Raw genomic sequence first — 19125 nt, forward strand, 5'->3', positions numbered from 1 at the left:
CTGAACCTTCCGATTAGTCGCGCTTCAAGTCCTTTGCTTTTGACCCTCGCGTTCTCAGAGATGTCGATTCGTTCGAGACCGAGTCAGAGAGTAACCGATGCATGATAACAGTTGCCTGATAAAACATATCAAAGTTGAGCCGAGCCCTTCCTTGTGCTGTTCAGAAACAGCCGTATACCATCGGCGGACTCGATTCCTCAGCAAGTAGACGCGTCGATTCGGGAGAGCGCATCGGCAACGACGCTCGCGAGTCACGCCGGCCAGCAAATGTCCAGACAGACTTTACAGGCATTGAGCGCAGCACCGCGGCCGCGAATCGTCCAAGGCGATCAGTGGGTGCAGCGGAGAAAAAGCGACGTGCCGAGGGGCGCTCACGACTTCAACTACCAGCACTGGCTCATTCAGGTGCGTGTACATTCATGAACGCCCTCGCAGCGAACCGGGGGATTGCAACTATGAATCGCGCTGTGAATTCTCATCATCATTTCTCATCAACAGTTTGTGCCGCAAAATGATAAATGTCGATATACGATAATAACAAGATACGTTTCGTACTCGTCTGTGGTCCTTGGGGATGTTTGAGGGTGTCAGCAAAAGTCATATTCAAATTTGTATTCAAATTTGCCGAATGTGGCCAATTAATTTGCGTTAAATCTTTCGTGAAATCGTGAAAGTGTGCATTTAACAGCGTGTGATGTATAATGAGATACGGACACACTATCGTGCGCCATCCTGTATTATCTGAGACGTGTACTTCCTCGACAGGAGGCGGAACACAGGAGGATTAATGAGAGAAATCAACGGTCACCGGCGCGGAAATCCCAGCCGCACGTAACTGGTACCTCCGTGCCGTACAACGCTCCGGCTCGGCCAGATACCAAGCCGCTACCCGATTCTATCATACAAACGCTGACACAAAGGGTGCAAAACAAGACGCAGGAGAAGCCGCCCTCGACGAGGAGAAGGTAAAGCTCGAACGACAAATTCGATAATCTCTCTGTGAATTAGTGAAGAATTATTAGGGGTGTGATCTAGTTTTGAAGGTTTTGCAAGAGCTGGCACTAATGTCAGTTTCGTCGGAGACACAGCCCAATCACAGCTATTGTTTCTTGATGCTTTAATATTACTCCATGACATCTAGTTATTTACTAACAATAAACGCGGTAAAAATCGTGTTAATATTATCTTAAAAATGATTCCTAAAGAGCATTTCCGACACGCGTTGCTTTTGTTTCTTAAGCCTAATCTACAATATGCTCCTGCTTCCTGTTTTCTATATTCTTTATCTTTTTCTATCTTGAGACACAAAGTTTGAGTCAAAAAGAATAGAAGATTAAGAAAAAGAAACAGAAAACAAGGAGCTTATTGTAGAGCATATTGTAAGACTTTAATCAGGAAAAATCGACAGCTGAAAGTGATAGAATTGTGATAGAAATTGTGATAGAAATGATAGAAACTTAAGACATATGAATATTGGTTTGGACTGGATTCAAAAGCAATGATTTGGACGAAAATCCAGCACAATTCACTTCAGAACTTGCCAGAGCATTGGATGTTGATCGTGCAACAGTTACTAAACGTTTACATGATACGAGAAAGATTTACAAAGAAGAAAAATAGGTTCCACATCAATTATCGGAAAAATGCCATTGCGAACCGGTTGAACATTTGCATTTCGTTGATCGCCGGATAAAAATAAAGAGTTTTTTGTATCGAATTGTTGCCGGAGGTGAAAAATGGATCTATTTCGATAATCCCAGACGAAAAAAGTCACGGGTTGATCCAGGCCAATCAACATCCATTTCGAGGTGGAATATTCTCACGGTTCAAAGGTGTTGCTATGTATTTGGTGGGATCAAGAAGGTGGTTAAGTACTATGAACTGTTAAATTCAAATGAACCAATCGCCACTGATCGTTGTCGACAACAATTACGCAAATTGAAGCGAGCATTGGACCAAAAACGATCACCAATTGCGAGTAAACGACGCAAAGTGATCCTTCTTCACGACGATGCTCGACCTCATATCGCATTATCAGTAAAGCAAACACTATCAAAGCTGGAAGGAGAAGTCTTTCCACACCCCGCGTATTCCCCAGACATTGTTCTATCCGATCATCACTTGTTCCGGTCGATGCAACATGATCTAGAGGATACACACTTTCTTAACTTGGAACAAGTGCGAAAAATTTGTTCAAAATTGAATCAATCCCAAAGAAGAATCTTTTTATCGTCGCGGAATCCGTCTCTTGTCAGAAAGATGAGAAAAAGTTGTAGAAAATGAAAGAAAATATTTTGATTAACGTATCAGTTCATTATCTAGTTTAATAGGTCAGTTTTTGAAAAAGAAAAAAAAGAAGAAAAAAAACCTTCAAAACTAATCACTTGAAAATCACTAAATCACTCCTAATAGAAAATCGAAAATCAAATATCTTAATCGTGAAACGACATTCATACATAACAGAGAAAACGTCGCATCGCCTCGTATGTGAATTGATGTGTGCCACACGAATAGCAATAATATTGAAAATATTTAGAGATGTAATTTAATGCATGAAATGAGAATCTACATCGAGAGAGAGGTACAGGCAAGTCGTGCTTGCCGATACGACTTACTTCGTTTCGCATTTCACGACGATGCTCGACCTCATACTGCATTATCAGTGAAACAAACACTATCAGAGCTGGAAGGAGAAGACTTTCCATACCTCGCGTATTACGCATTTACTTCGCATTTTCAGATCGGAGCACAGCCAGGAGCATCTCTCGGCCATGCAGCATCAATCGTCGCAGTATGCGTTACCGCCGCAAAAAACGCAACATGCGCCAGTCGCAAGTAATAACGGCGGAAACCAGGAGAAAATGCTGAGCGTGAGTGGGAAGAAAAAATGTTCGCACTGTGGAGAGGAATTAGGTAATCGAGCTGGCACGAGGACGTTACTCGACGCTTCTTATCGCGCTCGACGACATCGATGAATATTGTCATATTGTCTGACCACATTGTTTTTTGATCCGACCAGGTCGAGGTGCCGCGATGATAATCGAAAGTCTACGGCTGTTCTACCATATGGAGTGCTTCAAGTGCTGCGTGTGCCACGTGCGTCTCGGCGATGGATTGATGGGAACGGACGTGCGCGTCCGAAATCATAAACTTCATTGCCATAACTGCTACTCCAGTGACGACGGTACACACATTTTAACTCTACCTTAGACCGTTAAATATGTCCATACGAGAAAAAAAAAGAAAGAAAGAAAAGAAAACATGCAAAAACGAGCGTGTATCGATTCCGAGAGCGTCCAAGTAGAATGCACACCGCCCTCTGAAATTGAAAACACCGATAAGTGGCGAATTCACGTCGCGGGCAATTGCGGATTGCACACGGCACTTGTCGGCACTTAAAAAAGAAAGTTCCATTGCAAACGTAATGGGCGATCATTAGCGTCTCTCATTGTGAAAGCGCGAATGTGCAAAAAGCGTCTCGGAAGGATATCCTCACTTCATAATTCACATCGCTGTTAAATTTTCAGGTGTCAAGTTCAGTTGTGTGTAGAGAAGCCTGGTGGTAAACGGAATTGCGCTGATTAATTTGATCGTAACTTTCGGCTATATCTTAGCGAACCGTTCAGTCCAAAAGTCTCTAAAAGTATATAAAACTCGACACACCTACACGCACACACACAACATTCACTCACATACACACAGGAGAGACTCTGTGTAAAATGTATCTGTCGACAGGTGAGACGGAGGAAGAGGAATCATGCGACATCATTGTGTCCGCTGATTAGTTATATTATCCCCCGCGTCTTTATATCGAGATAACAAATCATACATTGTACGCAGCCAACCTTACCAACTAACACGAATCGCACGCGAGAGATGTAAATAAGATGTATTTATGTAATTAGTGTAGACGTAAGAGAGAAAGAGAGAGAGAGAGAAAGAGAGAGAACATGCAGAGCCGTTGGAAGAATTCAATGCGGATGGATACCGGTGGCGTCGACTCAGCGACGCTGTATATTTTTGTAATATAGTTTCTCGTACTATTTATACAAGTATATCCCCGATTTACACCGGTCAAGCGACGAGATGCGACGCGTGGCTGGTTCTCTTTTCTCTATTTGCCGCCAGCTTCAAATTACCCTCTTTCGTCTTCTCAAGAAGCCTCGAGTCGTCGAATCTTCATGCGCCGGAAGCGAGTGATCACGCGAAGTCAAATGTCCGCCGAGACGAGTCGAATTCGGAGCAATTCTGTCTTTACGCAGCGGTCAACTGTTACGAAATCAAAACGCGTCTCGTTGTACAGATACTTCCGCCCGCGGTCGTCATCCTCGACTCGATGAAATCGTTGTCGCGCGTTTCAACATGGGCTAAGACATGGTCTCCTCCCAACCGCTTCCCAATCGTAACCCATAATCGCGTTGGGCACGCGTTACGTTGTGAAATATTGTAACATATTCATCTCGTGTTATTAACGTATGTAATTTTATATTATTGAAGAGAATAAAAGATGAAGCAAATATAAAAACACATTTCTCCACGTGTGAGATTTATTTCTTAATTGTCGCAAATAGAATATCACACATAGCTGCTGGGACGACCTGAAAGCATAGACTTTCTCCTTCATCCTTCTTCAATTTGCATATCTGCAGATTCTAAAATGATTTCTTTTTGATGACCTATTCGATGTGAAGCAAGAAATGTCTTCTCGACTTTGATTGATTGCAAAAAGGTAATAAATTGGTTGTTGCAATGTTCATTAACAAATGCATTTGAAAGTTTTCTCTTTAAGATGCATATATCGCATTTTTGAAAGAAATTTTATAGTGCAGATATGTCAATCATGGCAAATCTGCCACATATCCAACATGTTTATTTATCTCTACCTTTTTCGGATGTCCCCCCGGAGTATAAGACTTACATCGGATGATTCTTGTCTGTTCTGTGTTCCCTCATTTCCATTTCCATGCTGGAGTATTCATTTCATCTGAGCCTGTATTATTATAATATGTCCCATCGCGTATATTTCATTTCTCGCCTTTCGTTGTGAGTCACTGCGCAGGCATGCTCCGCAGGCGGAGCAGTGACTCTCATTCTTCTCAAGTCGGGATGCGTTCCAAAAGTTGCAAAAAAACGGGCGCTTATTGTTATGTCCGCGACCGTACGACGTCGGACATCGGAGAATTGAATTCTCTGAGAAAGCTGTTCTCCTATTGGATGTCGGACATCGTACATCCGGGTAAGGCACAGATGTCTATACTATACTAGATTGCTAACTTCGATCTTTGACCTATACAAGAGCTGTGTCCCGCCTATTTTCCGGTTCGGCCATGAAGACCGCCAAAACATGGCGGCGGTGTGTGTTTGTAGTGCGTACGTGAGTATCCGATGCGTGTGTAGTAGTGCTGTACTGTAAGTATGTGATACCTGATGTGTCTACACTGATGTGTCGTATCTACTGCTATTTATATTAGTAAAACTGCAAATATATAAACGAGATAATGCCAAGTACATGTTGCATTGTTAATTGCAATAATACGAATAAAAAAGGATATCACTTATTTAAGTAAGTAGAATACATTTATATATAATAAATGTTCGAGGTTTGTAATATGTGAGGGTTATCTTGCAATTAAACATTGTTAATATTTCAGATTTCCGATAAAACGTCCAGAGATTTAAAACCCTACATTTTGCCGTAAATGGCGACTCTCTGCTCCCAGTAGAAGCGGAGATATCAACGGAGAAAGTTTGGAAAACATTAATCTTCGATATCTCCTAAACGGTTAGAGATACAGGCCTGGCTCTGGTACCAAATTAAAGTCCTTTCAAAACCCTACATTTTCGACTACATAGCAAACTCTCTACTCCCAGTAGAAGCGGAGATATCGACGGAGGAAGGCTGGATATTGACGGAGAAAGGCTGGAAAACTTTAACCTTCGATATCTCCTAAACGGTTAGAGATACAGGCCTGGCTCTGGTACCAAATTAAAGTCCTTTCAAAACCCTACATTTTCGACTACATGGAAAACTCTCTACTCCCAGTAGAAGCGGAGATATCGACGGAGGAAGGCTGGATATCGACGGAGAAAGGCTGGAAAACTTTACCCTTCGATATCTCTTAATCGGTTAGAGATACAGGCCTGGCTCTGGTACCAAATTAAAGTCCTCTCAAAACCCTACATTTTGCCGTAAATGGCGACTCTCTACTCCCAGTAGAAGCGGAGATATCAACGTAGAAATGTTGGAAAACGTTAATCTTCGATATCTCCTAAACGGTTAGAGATACAGGCCTGGCTCTGGTACCAAATTAAAGTCCTTTCAAAACCCTACATTTTCGACTACATGGCAAACTCTCTACTCCCAGTAGAAGCGGAGATATCGACGGAAGAAGGCTGGATATCGATGGAGAAAGGCTGGAAAACTTTAACCTTCGATATCTCCTAAACGGTTAGAGATACAGGCCTGGCTCTGGTACCAAATTAAAGTCCTCTCAAAACCCTACATTTTGCCGTAAATGGCGACTCTCTACTCTCAGTAGAAGCGGAGATATCAACGGAGAAAGGTTTGAAAACTTTAATCTTCGATATCTCCTAAACGGTTAGAGATACAGGCCTGGCTCTGGTACCAAATTAAAGTCCTTTCAAAACCCTACATTTTCGACTACATGGCAAACTCTCTACTCCCAGTAGAAGCGGAGATATCGACGGAGGAAGGCTGGATATCGACGGAGAAAGGCAGGAAAACTTTAACCTTCGATATCTCCTAAACGGTTAGAGATACAGGCCTGACTCTGGTACCAAATTAAAGTCCTCTCAAAACCCTACATTTTGCCGTAAATGGCGACTCTCTACTCCCAGTAGAAGCGGAAATATCAACGGAGAAAGGTTGGAAAACTTTAATCTTCGATATCTCCTAAACGGTTAGAGATACAGGCCTGGTTCTGGCACCAAATTAAAGTCCTCTCAAAACCCTACATTTTCGACTACATTGACGACTCTCTCTACATCAATCTCTCTACAGCAATCCGTATGTTCGCTGAAAGTTGATATCCAGAGAATAATTTTCTGTGAAATAGGGTTGCCAAATTGTGAAGGTACTGTGTCCTAGTTATAAACAGAAGTTGAAATTACATTCTGATGTCAAATATCCCTCACCAGCAAAGCCACGACCGATTGACGAGTGCAGGTTTGTAAAATTGATGTTTACTATTATTTTTTATTGTCGTTTTCTATAGATATATTCGATGTTTGTTACCATCTTGTAACAGTATTTCCATCTTGGACCAATATATATTGTTCCAATCCAACCAAATATAGGAATAGCAGATTTAATTTTTTATTTTATGTAAATATAAATTACTTATCTGACATATATTTGTTGATGACAATGAAGGTAAATTGATTCCAGTGCGAAGAACTATGCTCTAACAACGAGTAATATTTACTATGATATGTCAAAACAGTGAAAAATTAAAATTATTTAGTTACATATAATTATTGTTTATCTACTTACATACACACACACACACAACTTATGTAAATACAATATTTATTATTTTATTCTCTTGTTCACTTTGTATGCTCACTTATTATTTTATTACTTATATTCTCACTTATTTATCTCACTTATTACGTATTTTAGGTTTTCATTTACTTGTCATTTTTACCTAATTTTATTTTAATGAAATATTACAATATATTTTATATTTACGTTTTTATATATAATAGTTGTACAGTATTATTTATACGTGCGCACAGCTGTCAAAAGGTTTGCGCAAACTAACAGACTTACTACTTCAACAGTGGTACTAATCTACAGAAACTAAAATTATATCGTGCAGAGATTTTCGTTGGTACCAACGTTATCCCCCCACTTTTCGGGGAACTGTCGCCTTACCTACATCGGACATCGGACGCAGTGTGAATCCTCCACCATACCCGTATTCATAGTCAGGCTTTATTGGTATGTTCTTTGTAGCTGCACTGTTGAACTGGTACAATAAGTTAAAGTGAGACAAATATAGGTGTTCTCACTCTAGCTTATTGCACCAGTTCAACAGTGCAGCTACAAAGAACAGACCATATATTTGAGGCCTCCTTATATCCATCTTTAGATGCTGCACGGATTATTTTATTGGCTACAGACCATCTGAAGATAAATTTAAGGAAGCCTTAAATATAAGGCCTGACTATGAATACAGGTGTAAATTCCGTAAGACCAACAGTCTTTAAAATACGCAACTTCTCATTGTATATGGTGGCGGCTTGTAGCGGAGACTTTAGAACTAATTATCTTCATCTCTTCATTCAAGACTCAAACCTTTTTTAACCAACATTGGCCACTTGACTGAGAATCAAGTTCCAGCAAACGATTGTCTATTCGACATCGTTAGATAACAAAACGTGTAACCGACATTTTGCATCATTAATAATTAAAATCTTGAAAACTAAGACGAATTTATCACTCAGACATCGTAATTATTTTTCAATGTAGTATGTATATATTTTTCAACTTTATCGCGTGTTCTCGTTCCAGTGCAAGCAAAAGGAACAAATTTAAGGTTTTGATAGGTTAACTTGTGCAAGATTAAATTATTGACGATAAATTAATTAACAGTTTATTTTAATTAATTATTGTTAGCAGCAATTATGGCTGTATCTATTTTCACACGTCCACCTTTTCGACGTTTCATCGGTATTGTTAGTAATGTTACCACTTTATTTCTGGGTACCTCACAACATTCGGTAAGTTTAAAATAACGATAATTAATGAAATAGATTTTTGCAATAACATTGTAAATTTAACTCAATGTTCATTCTTCATTGTACTTGAATGAGTATCAATTTCATAATTTAAACAATTATCTTGTGATTACAGAATATTAAATCACAAGCATACACAACAAACGTTAGTGAAATCAACAATATATTAAGATCTGAAAAGACAAAACCAAGCAAGAAATTGAGCAAAGCTATGACGGCATACTTGCAACGAATAAAAGAGCACGGTAATACTTTATTTTAAGTTTTAAATTGATATTTTATGAAGCATATTGATAATGTTAGCACTTTTAAAAAATTATTCTATATACTAATTAATTATATTTCTTAAGATGAATTTATGAAGAAAGAGATCACAGAATATCAAATAGGCAAAAGGCATTTGGCTAATATGATGGGTGAAGATCCAGAGTTCTTTACACAAGAAGATATAAATGTATGTAGTTATTGTAAGCGATGTTTAACAGTTTAACCAATGTCTAATATAATATGTAAAACTAAATTTTTTATTATTTCCAGAGCGCAATTGAATATCTTTTTCCATCTGGGCTACATGATCCTAAAGCACGGCCAATGATGCGACATCCAAATGAAATATTTCCTAACAAAAAAGCAGCAGAATTTGATGAAACTGGGAGACCTTATCATTCTATGTTTTATACGTATAAACCAAATTATTACCAGATACTTTATGTAAGTTGTAATTCTTACAAAATGGAACATCTTGCATTATGTTAAACAATATTTTTATGTACAGCATATTACGGAAACAATCCAATCTTTGAATAGCATTGAAGATTCATTAATAAGACAAGGAACATTACCTGTGGATAAGATGTATGTAAGATTTTTTATATCAGATACTTACTGAATATGTTACACACACATTTGTAGTATGCATATACATAATTTAGAAACATTATTCTATGTAGTAAAGAGCACAATGTGCTTTTCATAAATATATTGTGCCATGTTTTTAGCGATTTAATTAGTTCTGCCTGGTTAAAAAAAATGGATATGGAAAAATTAATATCTGAAACTCTTAGTGACATGGATGTGAGTAACATAATAATATTACAGACAATATGTGAAAAATATGTATGCATGATTTAATCTACAACTGTGACAATTTTTTTAGTATAACTACCTTATTACATCATTAGATCGACTAAGTAATCATCCATTATCAAAACGTGCGCAGGACTTTATTATGAAATATCGTAAATCACTGATTAGTCACACAGATATAGTAATACCACCAGTAAGTGTCTATGTCTGTATATATAGCAACAGATTAAATAAAAAGTACATATATATATATAAAGTAAATTCGTTAATATACGAATTTTTATGTGTTTGTAGCTGGAGTATGACAGCACAGGAAGACCATATATCACTGTTAAAAGTAAATAAACATAGTTTTAAAGTTCATAAAGAACTAAAACATATCGTCATATATGTTAGCAAATTTACATTATTTCTAATTTTAGACTGCATGAGAAAATCTTCAAGAGGTGAAGTAACACTTTGGGGTAATGGCTCTGGAAAAATGATCATCAATGGACAAGATATCACATATTTCAAAGAGATGCATTATCGCGAGCAGGTAAGTACCATATCTTGATATTATTTTCTTTCTTATCACTCTTCTTATTTATTTGTAGTTTATGTTTCCCAAGAATAATAAATAAATTTAACTTGTTTCTAAACATTTACGAAATTCCTCAACTTTGTAATGTGAAAAGTCTATATGTTATTAGGTAAATTAAGATTTTATACGACGATATTGAAAGAAACTGAAGTTTCAGTTGCTTCACAAAGTGCAATTCTTTAGCTGCGTGTAAATTCTACATAAAATTTTTGCACATTGAAATCAGCATTTCTGTTGAAAAGTGTTTCGAGTTTCAATGTTGGCCTTCTGAAATATTTTTTAACATGTAATGTAATTTGATCGAAAGTAATTCCTATTAATTTCTGCAACAAAAAGAATAGCGTCACGTCATATCTGTGATTCGTGATACAATAAACAATGACGCCATAATACCTGAGGCGTCTTGGTAGTAACACTTCCGGGAGAAGCTAAAGTTAAAGTGAGTAACTGGAGAAAGAATGTACTATTTTTTTTTATTTGACGTGTTTATACGTTGCATGGTGAAAGGCACAGTTTCACAATCCAATTCCAACACTTCTGTGTGGAAACATTCCAACTTCCTACACATACATCTATTGATGTATAAGATGATCCTATAGCGTGTTCGATATAATAAGAACAATAATCCGATACATTTCACGTAATGTATTTAAGTGCAAAAAAATTCTAAGTGAAATTCAATTTTCAGTTCATCTTTACCGGAATATCTATGTTATCACGTTTATCAACTTCATTTTATTAATGGCTCGTATGACAAAAATAATCACGAGTTACTTCATTGACTCCCTCAATTCCTTTCTTGGAAGTAAAAAACATGATTATTGTAATCAAAAGTACGAAAACTTACATTAAAAAATCGAACTTGATTGCAATGCTATTAAAATTGCCAATAAGGGAATGGAAAATTAATTGAAAATATCTTTAGACATAAATGCGAACTACACCGCTCTTAGCACTCAAGCTAGTTGAATAGTTTAACGAACACATCATCGAACTCTACTTGGGATCAACGATTTCCTCACAATGAGCATCAAGTTTGTCCTGTGGAGACAACTGGAGACATCCTGTTTACACGATCGCAGGTGGGAAACAAAAAGAGAAACAAATAAACCGAGACAGGTTTGAAATATTGGACACCACTGGCATTTCGGAAAACACGTTGTGAACGAGACGTATGTCAGGCTATCAAGAGAGAGAGAGAGAGAGAGAGAGAGGGGGAGATTTATTCGACATTCCGATGATGCGCATCATGCGAAGAACGCGAACACAAGAACATGTTCATTGTCCTTCGAGGGAAACTATCTTTCCGCTTCGCGCGTCTTCGTCATCTGGCTTAGAGGCATCGGATGCAAATAGCGCCCAAGCTCTCCTCGCTGCTTAAAACCGGTACGATGGAACCAACGATTGCATGCCGTCCGTTTCCTCGCTCTCAGTGTGTACCGGTCGGGCGAGAGAACAAGGTGCGATCGAGAGGATCATCAACGCCTACCGAGCTTCGTCTCGCGCCGTCTCACTGCAGCGCGCAGTCCTTGTAGTGCCATCTCCGTCTAGCACACGTGATGATGATCGAACAGTTAAATTAGAGCCGAAATTTCGAGGAACCGTCACCGTATAAAATTGATTCATCCATTACAGAGCCGGCCGCTTCACTCGACTGACAGGTCTGACACAAAAGGCACGTGTTTACCTTCGAAGGATATTTAAGAAGGGTACCTCGTACATAATCTGTATTCGTGTATTCGATTTTTAGATAGTTTCTCGCGCAAGATTATCGTTGTAACTGAAACGTTAGTGCGAAAAATATCGTTTCTCGTTAGAGCCGTTCGCTCCTCCCGCTTCTCCTTTTATCTTCACAATAAGCTGAGATTTGCTGATGTTATTAGTGTATCGTATCAACTGTTATCGGCACGGCATTGATTTCGATTGCATTACACCGATAACGAGAGAGCGTTTTTATCCGGCTCTCTCTGTCTCTCTCTCTCTCTCTCTCTCTCTCTCTCTCTCTCGAGAGAGAGAGAGAGAGAGAGAGAGAGAAAAAGAGAGATGTAAATACCCTCGATTCGACGAGAGAGCGCTCCGCTATTCCTCTCAGTTATTTGACCGATTTTCCAATCGAGTCTCGCGCGCATTGCGTTTTGCGTTGGATTTCGACGTTGTGACCAGCCTTGTCACTCGCGCGCGCACTTGGCACGAGGCACGGTCTCGTATCTTCTGACGGATGCTACAGTGTTTCTGAAGTGTACGTTGCCAAAGTTCGGGTCCATAGTCTTCGTTTCGAAGCAGAAGTGCATGTCCTAGAACGTTGCGTTTCATCCAACTCGCTAAAGTCGTGAAGGAGCGGTTGAAAAAAAGTAATGAGTCACAAACAAGCGAAAGAGATTGAAAATATTAATCCTTCGTACTCGGAGGTCTCCTCTGAGGGGACATTGTAAGTCTAGCAAAATACTCGGAAATCCCCTTTCAGAAGACATAAAGGCTTTATTAGTGATCATTAGAAATGTGCGAATCAAGAATTTTTATGTCGAGTTGAATCGAATCTATAAAATTTGATTCGAATTCGAATCGAATCATTAAAAAATTTAACATGACTATAATAATGCAAATAATGATGGACTAAACATGCAAATAATGATGGAAGATTTTAATATGAAAGGGAATATTGATATTGTAATATTATCTTAAAGTAAAATATTTAAAATAATATATATTAAAATATTTAAAGTAATTTATAATTAATTTATAATTATTAATTATAAGTTAAGTTAATTACAAGTTACGGATTCAAACATACAGGCCCAGATAGCCTGTTTTGTAGCTAATGTGTACGTAAACGCTAATATATTTGATTCGTATTCGAATCTTCGCGATTCGAAAGTTTCGAATTATTCGGATTCGAATCGAATTACATTAGATTCGATTCAATTCAATTCAAATTCGAATAGTTCGCACATCTCTAGTGATTATACAGGATAAACTTATGCGAGCGCAATTTTTCAAAAATACATGTTTTCTTGGTGATATACCGCATAATATGCCACTTGAGAAGATAAACAAGCAAGCCTGTTGTAGCCTAAAAGAGATTTTCAAAGCTGAAAGCAGATCGTATTGAAGTATCGAGCGGCACAGATCATTACCTGCACTAAGTCAGAAAAATAAAACTGGAAAAAAGTAACATTCTTTTAATAAATTTCATTTTGTGATTTCGCAATTTACAGTTGGAAATTTCTGACTCATTTATTTGGTTTGCAGAATTATGGCAAAGCGAACCTGCAGTGCATATCGGTGACTGTTTGCCACACGTTGCCACACTTTAGAAAAATATAAGATATAAAACTTTGATTTTTTATCATAAATATGTCTCAATATTTAAAGATTCATATAAAATATCACCAAATATCATTACAATAAATGACACTTGGTTTCAAAACTACACTATTTAATACGATGCGATTCCTGTTTGCATATTTTCCTAAAAAGGTGCCGCCGAGCTGTTGGTAGGTTCCCTGCGAGATGTCTCCGAGTGCAAAAGGTTGAAAAAAGCTAATTTCTGCTTATCAATTTCGCACTAACATTTTGGTCTCACAGCTTCGACAGATAAACACGTGACTAAGCCTTCCTTCCAATTCGGCACGAAAGATTCGCCGTGTTCTTCTTCGACTACTTTCGGCACCGCAATTTATATTTTGTGCTGCTGAAAGAAAGAAAAAAAAGAAAATGATACCCGCACACAACTACACGCGAACTCGGTTGGCCCGGCCCGCGAGAGCTTCGCTCGCCAATACTCGTGCATCGAACGAACTTCGCATACGATGACGTGAGATTGACGTGTCGCATTTATAGGTAATTAAGACCTAACACGGCAACAGGCGGAGATGGTACGAGCATCGTGCGTGTTTTGAGGCCGCGCTCTGCCGCCTCGTCGGCGATATAAATGGAAGAGGCCGGCGAACGGACGTCGAGGCTCGCGCCGACTTCGTCACTGCGCCACGCTGCGACCTCGTTGCTGCTAGCCCGCTGGATCAGCTCCACCAAGCTGCCCAAGCAAGCTGACAGCGAAATCGAGGATGACGAGGGTTTCGAATGCGTGCCTGCTGACAGCGTGCCTCACGCTGGGGAGGACTACTCGATATGCATCAGCGAGTTCGGCTACTCCACGGAGATCGACCGCTCGTCCCTGCGCATCAATGAGGACTTCATCAGGAACCTCTTGACGGAGCACGCGCGCCGGGCAGCCTGCAGGTCGCAGCTCTGTGAGGAGCTAGAGCAACTGAGCAGGGCAGAAGATGAGGCGAGCACGGAGGCGTTCCTCGCGGCCTGCAAGCCCCAGGAGATCAACGTGCTGTTGCTGCAGGCGAGCTTCGCCGGCCGCGTCGACCTGATCCGCCGGCTGAGCGAGCTCGCCGACAACGTCGACTACGCCGAGCCCGACCAGGGTCTCACGGCGCTGCACTTTTGCGCCTTCCGCAACTGCCTGGACGGCGTGAAGCTGCTGATGGCTCGCGGCGCGAGCGTCACCTCCGGCTTCAAACACACACCGTTCCATTACGCCGCCTTCGGCGACTCCTACGAGGTCGCTCAGCACTTGCTGCAGCGAGGCGTCGCCGCTCAGGAGAGCCCGGAAGACGAGGAGACGGTGCTGCACGTGGCGGCGCGCACGAACGCCTTGCGCGTGCTCTCGCTGTTGGCGCCGGGCAGTAAGGACCTCGAGCGGCTGGACCCGGACGGCTTCGCCGCTATTCACCACACGGCCGATGGCGGAAGCTCAGATTGCCTGCATGCGCTGCTGAAGGCGGGCTGCCCGGTGGACCTGCCCACCCAGAAGAACGACACCGCCTTGCACTTGGCGGCTGAAGCCGGCTGCGTGGACAACGTCGCGCTCCTCGTCGAGGCGAAGGCGAGCCTCCAACTGCAGAACCACCGGGGACACACAGCCTTGCATCTAGCGGCGCGTTCGCACAGCCTGGAATGCGTGGAGGCGTTGCTGAAGGGCGGTGCTGATCCGAACGCGGAGGACGACGAGGGTCGGTCGCCCTTGCACTTAGCCTTGAGCCGATCACTCATGACCGACGACGTGACCGAGCTGCTGGTGGCTTGGAGGGCGAACGTCAACAAGGCCGACAAGTACGGCTACACGCCCCTGCACATCGCGGCCTCGAACGAGCTGTCGCGATGCGTGAACCTGCTCATCAGGCACGAGGCTGACCTCAGCGCCAGGACCAACGGCGGCACCAGCGCTTTGTCCATCGTCCTACGCAAGACACCCACCTGCTTGGACGTGTTCGAGCGGCGACTGGACGCTGCCGTGAACCTACATCGCCAAGGGGTCGTCGCGGGCGAGCTGGAGCTGCGGCTGGACTTCCGGCCGTTGCTGCAGCACCGACGCCACGGTGAGATCGGCTATCTCGACGCTTTCGTGAAGGAAGGCTACAAGGAGATCCTGGAACACCCGCTGTGCCAGTCGTTCCTCCATCTCAAGTGGCAGAAGATCAGGAAGTATTACGCCGCCAGGCTGCTCTTCTACCTGCTGTACGTGCTGATCCTCACGAGCTGGGTGATGACCGGCTTGGCTTACAATTGCTACAACGAGTCGCACGGCCACGCGCGCGACCCGCCGCTCTGCGCCAAAGCCACCGGGCTCTACGGCTTCCTCTACAGGCACCCGGCCTTGCTGGGGATCCAGTGGTACACGTTGGTCATGCTCACCCTACTGGAGGCCTTCCGCAAGTTCACTGTGATGCCCAGCTACCTGTCGGTCAGGCACTTCTTCACGCAGCCGGAGAACCTGGTGGACTGGTGCGTGATCTTGAGCGTGTTCGCGACGTCCTTCGTGTACACCGGCAAAACTTACGCCTGGCAGAGCTACCTCGGCGCTTTCGCCGTCCTCTGCGGCTGGAGCAACTTGATGCTGATGATTGGCCAGCTGCCGATGTTCGGCGCCTACGTCGCGATGTTCACCAGCGTGCAGGCTCAGGTGTTCAAGCTGCTGTTGGCATACGCCTGCCTCCTGGTGGGCTTCACGGCGAGCTTCTGCGTCATCTTCCCGCACTCCAAATCCTTCGGCAGCCCGCACACGGCTCTCATCAAGGTCCTCGCGATGATGACCGGCGAGCTGGGCTTCGAGGACCTCTTCTTCCCGTCTAACGAGTCGATCGCTCAGACCGCCATGTCGGACGTGGAGGGCACCTCCTGGGTCTTGCTGCAGATCTCGGCGCAACTGTCCTTCGTGCTGTTCCTGCTCTTCGTGACGATCGTGCTGATGAACCTGCTGATCGGCATAGCCGTGCACGACATCAAGGGCCTGCAGAAGACGGCGGGGCTCGCGAAGCTCGTCCGCCAGACCAAGCTGATCTACGACGTGGAGGTCGCGCTCTTCTTCGCGCTGCTGCCGAAGCGCCTGATCAAGTGTCTTCGGTGGTCTGCGTTGATCTTGCCTTCGCCGATGCGTGCCGTTCTTACCGTCCGGCCGCTGAATCCCAGGGAGACGAGGTTGCCGCGCGACGTCCTCTCGGCTGCCTACAAAGTAGCCAAGGAAGGGGACGGTCATAGTAACTTTGCCGTGTCGCGCAAGAAGACCTACGGCGCGGGCTATTACGCGAAAGCGTGTATGAAAGGCGACATCTCCAGCGGCTGCCGCCGGCGTGGCTTCGACGAGGACACACTGACGCAGGATTGCAACAGGCTCAAGGACGACATCGCCGAGCTCAGGAAGATTTGCGAGAGGAATCAGGCCCTCCTTCGGGAGCTCGCGAAGACGCACAAGTAGCAGAGGATCAACGGATGGAACTCGTCGAGACGAATGCACAGCAATTCGAAGTCTCGAGGATTCGATTGCTCAGCAACGATCGGAGACTCTGAAAATTGAGAATGCCGGAATGCGGACTTGAGGAAACGTGCTTATACATGCGGCACTGTTCTTAATTGCAAGTCTCTCAGCGAGCGGGATCTGTTATATTTTCTTCTCTTTTTATATTATATAAATTATATTATTTACGCCTACATAAAGGAGTGCATCAAATGAGGAACGCATTTCGAGAAGATGAAGAAATAAACGAGGCAGCCAAGAAATATCCTACGCCGGACGTCTGCGTATCATTTACATCTATAATTCACGTTGGTTTATCTATTATCTCTTATCTTGTTACTCGTTTATATACAGGGTGTCCGGAATCTTTTGGAAACAAAAAATTATGAAGATTAATCGGATCAAACTGAGAGGAAAAGTCAAGTGTAAAAGTCATTTTGCAAAAATCGCAATAGCTATTAAGTTGTTAATGATTGAAAATGATCACAGAGGATTTTTTGATTGATAATTTGAAAATTTGCATGCTTATTTGCAAAATGGTGAAGGACTTTTTTGTTCAGAATGACCTATCCTACAATTATATGACGGCCATTGTGCAACAAGTTCAAGGTTTAGAGTTCAAAGTTCAATGTACTCATATCTACCGCTAGACACGCAGATGTAGTCATTTTCATTAATAATTTAATAACTATTGTGATTTTTACAAAATGGTCTTCGACTCTCAGTTTGATCTGATTAATTTTCATAATTTTCCGTTTCCTAAAAATCCCGAACACCCTATATAATTCTTCAACAATAGTAATTTCTAACGTATCTGCCGCGATCAGTGAATATCCCCTCTCTCTCTCTCTCTCTCTCTCTCTCTCTCTCTCTCTCTCTCTCTCTCTCTCTCTCTCTCTCTCTCTCCCCCCCCCTCTCTCTCTCTCTTTTTACCTAAGGGGTTGTTTCCCCAGGGTGTGAATAAACTATCTATCTCTCTCAACTTGCTCACAAAGTTGCTTCAAGTCAACCAAGCGTCGGAAGGTCGCGGTGAGAAGTTGCGCTTGCGAAAAACGTGAGAAGCGCCGTGAATTTTCTATCGAGACGAGACGCGAGACGTGAACTGCGCGGGCAAACTACGAGTGATTTTGGCAGAAACGTCTCAGGGTTGCCTCACTAGTCGAGTTTCACTTGGAGGAGGATTTCAAAGAATACAAATAACATTAACGGTATACGCGTAGATCGACGGCCGAAACCGGTTTCGATCTGCATAAATTCTCCTCGCAAAAAAAAAAAACTCGGACTTTCAAGATAGGACCTGCTTGTAAACCCGGCAACGACGTCCGCAAACGAGGACGTCGAATCACGAATCCATCTCTCGCAAGAGAATTTAATGGGTTACGATTCGAGGCGCGGATGCGGCCGCGCGTCTTACCTCTCGGACAATTTTGCGTCTCCCAGACCTTCAAGTTGGACGACTGGAAGATGAAAAATTGCACGAGAAGATATCTCGCTCGCTCACTCACTCGAGAGATTTCTACGGCGTTAACTCGCGCCGATCGCGAGACAAGTTTTTTCGCGCCTCCGATTTCAATGCCGCGGCTGTTTTTATATCAGACTTATTAATACACTCATATTTCATGTACAATGGTTCGCATATACCGTACGTTCAGATGACTCGCGCGATACAGCGTGTATCTAAAATGAATACAGAATCGCGGATTATGCAAAGGAGTCGTGATGTCGCACTCGCGATCACGCGGTCTACAGTGAAAGGCGCCTCGCTAGGTGCATTTGAATTCGGAAGGTCTATGAGGAATTCAATTACGGCGCGAAAACGGGAGAAAACGCTTGAAAAGTGTCCGACGAGGAGCGAATAAGCTGGACAAGGAGAAAAACGGAAGGCACAACG

General features: G+C 42.5%; 3 protein-coding genes and 1 long non-coding RNA gene across 12 annotated transcripts in view; 3 read left to right on the forward strand and 1 right to left on the reverse strand.

Moving 5' to 3' along the window:
- The window catches only part of smash (smallish), an 88546-nt gene extending 84017 nt beyond the window's left edge, over nt 1-4529 (forward strand). For 4 of the 8 annotated variants that reach the window (XM_011156604.3, XM_025300741.1, XM_025300744.1 and 1 more), the window contains 4 exons: nt 165-405; nt 766-965; nt 2741-2913; nt 3020-4529. In XM_011156604.3, coding sequence (XP_011154906.2) covers nt 165-405; nt 766-965; nt 2741-2913; nt 3020-3210 — 805 coding nt within the window. In that variant the 3' untranslated portion in view covers nt 3211-4529. The remainder of the gene's footprint in view (nt 1-164; nt 406-765; nt 966-2740; nt 2914-3019) is intronic. The other 4 variants (XM_025300740.1, XM_025300745.1, XM_025300746.1 and 1 more) reach the window with 2 other exon arrangements.
- Nucleotides 4301-5005, reverse strand: LOC112589030 (uncharacterized). The gene is made up of 2 exons (XR_003113202.1): nt 4884-5005; nt 4301-4598 (listed from the first exon to the last, which is right to left on the reverse strand). It is a non-coding gene; the product is annotated as an uncharacterized LOC112589030 (long non-coding RNA).
- A 3644-nt stretch (nt 5006-8649) lies between these two features.
- Nucleotides 8650-13756, forward strand: mRpS9 (mitochondrial ribosomal protein S9). Its single transcript, XM_019845662.1, has 11 exons — nt 8650-8745; nt 8879-9008; nt 9114-9217; nt 9301-9474; nt 9539-9618; nt 9762-9837; nt 9920-10042; nt 10144-10186; nt 10272-10387; nt 13401-13534; nt 13648-13756. The coding sequence occupies exons 1-11, from the start codon at nt 8650-8652 to the stop codon at nt 13754-13756; spliced, it is 1185 nt and encodes a 394-aa protein (XP_019701221.1).
- On the forward strand, nt 10398-18079 carry LOC105192446 (transient receptor potential channel pyrexia). 2 transcript variants are annotated; one of them, XM_025300730.1, is made up of 2 exons: nt 10398-12107; nt 14273-18079. In XM_025300730.1, exon 2 carries the CDS (start codon nt 14364-14366, stop codon nt 17193-17195), a length of 2832 nt encoding a protein of 943 aa, XP_025156515.1. In that variant the 5' UTR covers nt 10398-12107; nt 14273-14363; the 3' UTR covers nt 17196-18079. The 2 variants fall into 2 exon arrangements, with proteins under 2 accessions (XP_025156515.1, XP_011154902.1); XM_011156600.3 differs by having other exon boundaries at nt 10398-12093.
- Nucleotides 18080-19125: the final 1046 nt, after the last annotated feature.

The sequence above is a fragment of the Harpegnathos saltator genome, unplaced genomic scaffold (genome assembly GCF_003227715.2).
Source record: "Harpegnathos saltator strain DR-91 unplaced genomic scaffold, Hsal_v8.6 scaffold381, whole genome shotgun sequence".
Lineage (NCBI taxonomy): Eukaryota > Metazoa > Arthropoda > Insecta > Hymenoptera > Formicidae > Harpegnathos > Harpegnathos saltator.

What these genes read in the sequence shown, in the direction of transcription:
- mRpS9 (XM_019845662.1), top strand. Translation starts at nt 8,650, where the DNA reads ATGGCTGTATCTATTTTCACACGTCCACCTTTTCGACGTTTCATCGGT. An exon ending in ACCATATATCACTGTTAAAA is followed by an intron (nt 10,187 to 10,271) that starts GTAAATAAACAT and finishes TTCTAATTTTAG; the next exon opens with ACTGCATGAGAAAATCTTCA. An exon ending in TTCAAAGCTGAAAGCAGATC is followed by an intron (nt 13,535 to 13,647) that starts GTATTGAAGTAT and finishes CGCAATTTACAG; the next exon opens with TTGGAAATTTCTGACTCATT.
- LOC105192446 (XM_025300730.1), top strand. Translation starts at nt 14,364, where the DNA reads ATGGAAGAGGCCGGCGAACGGACGTCGAGGCTCGCGCCGACTTCGTCA.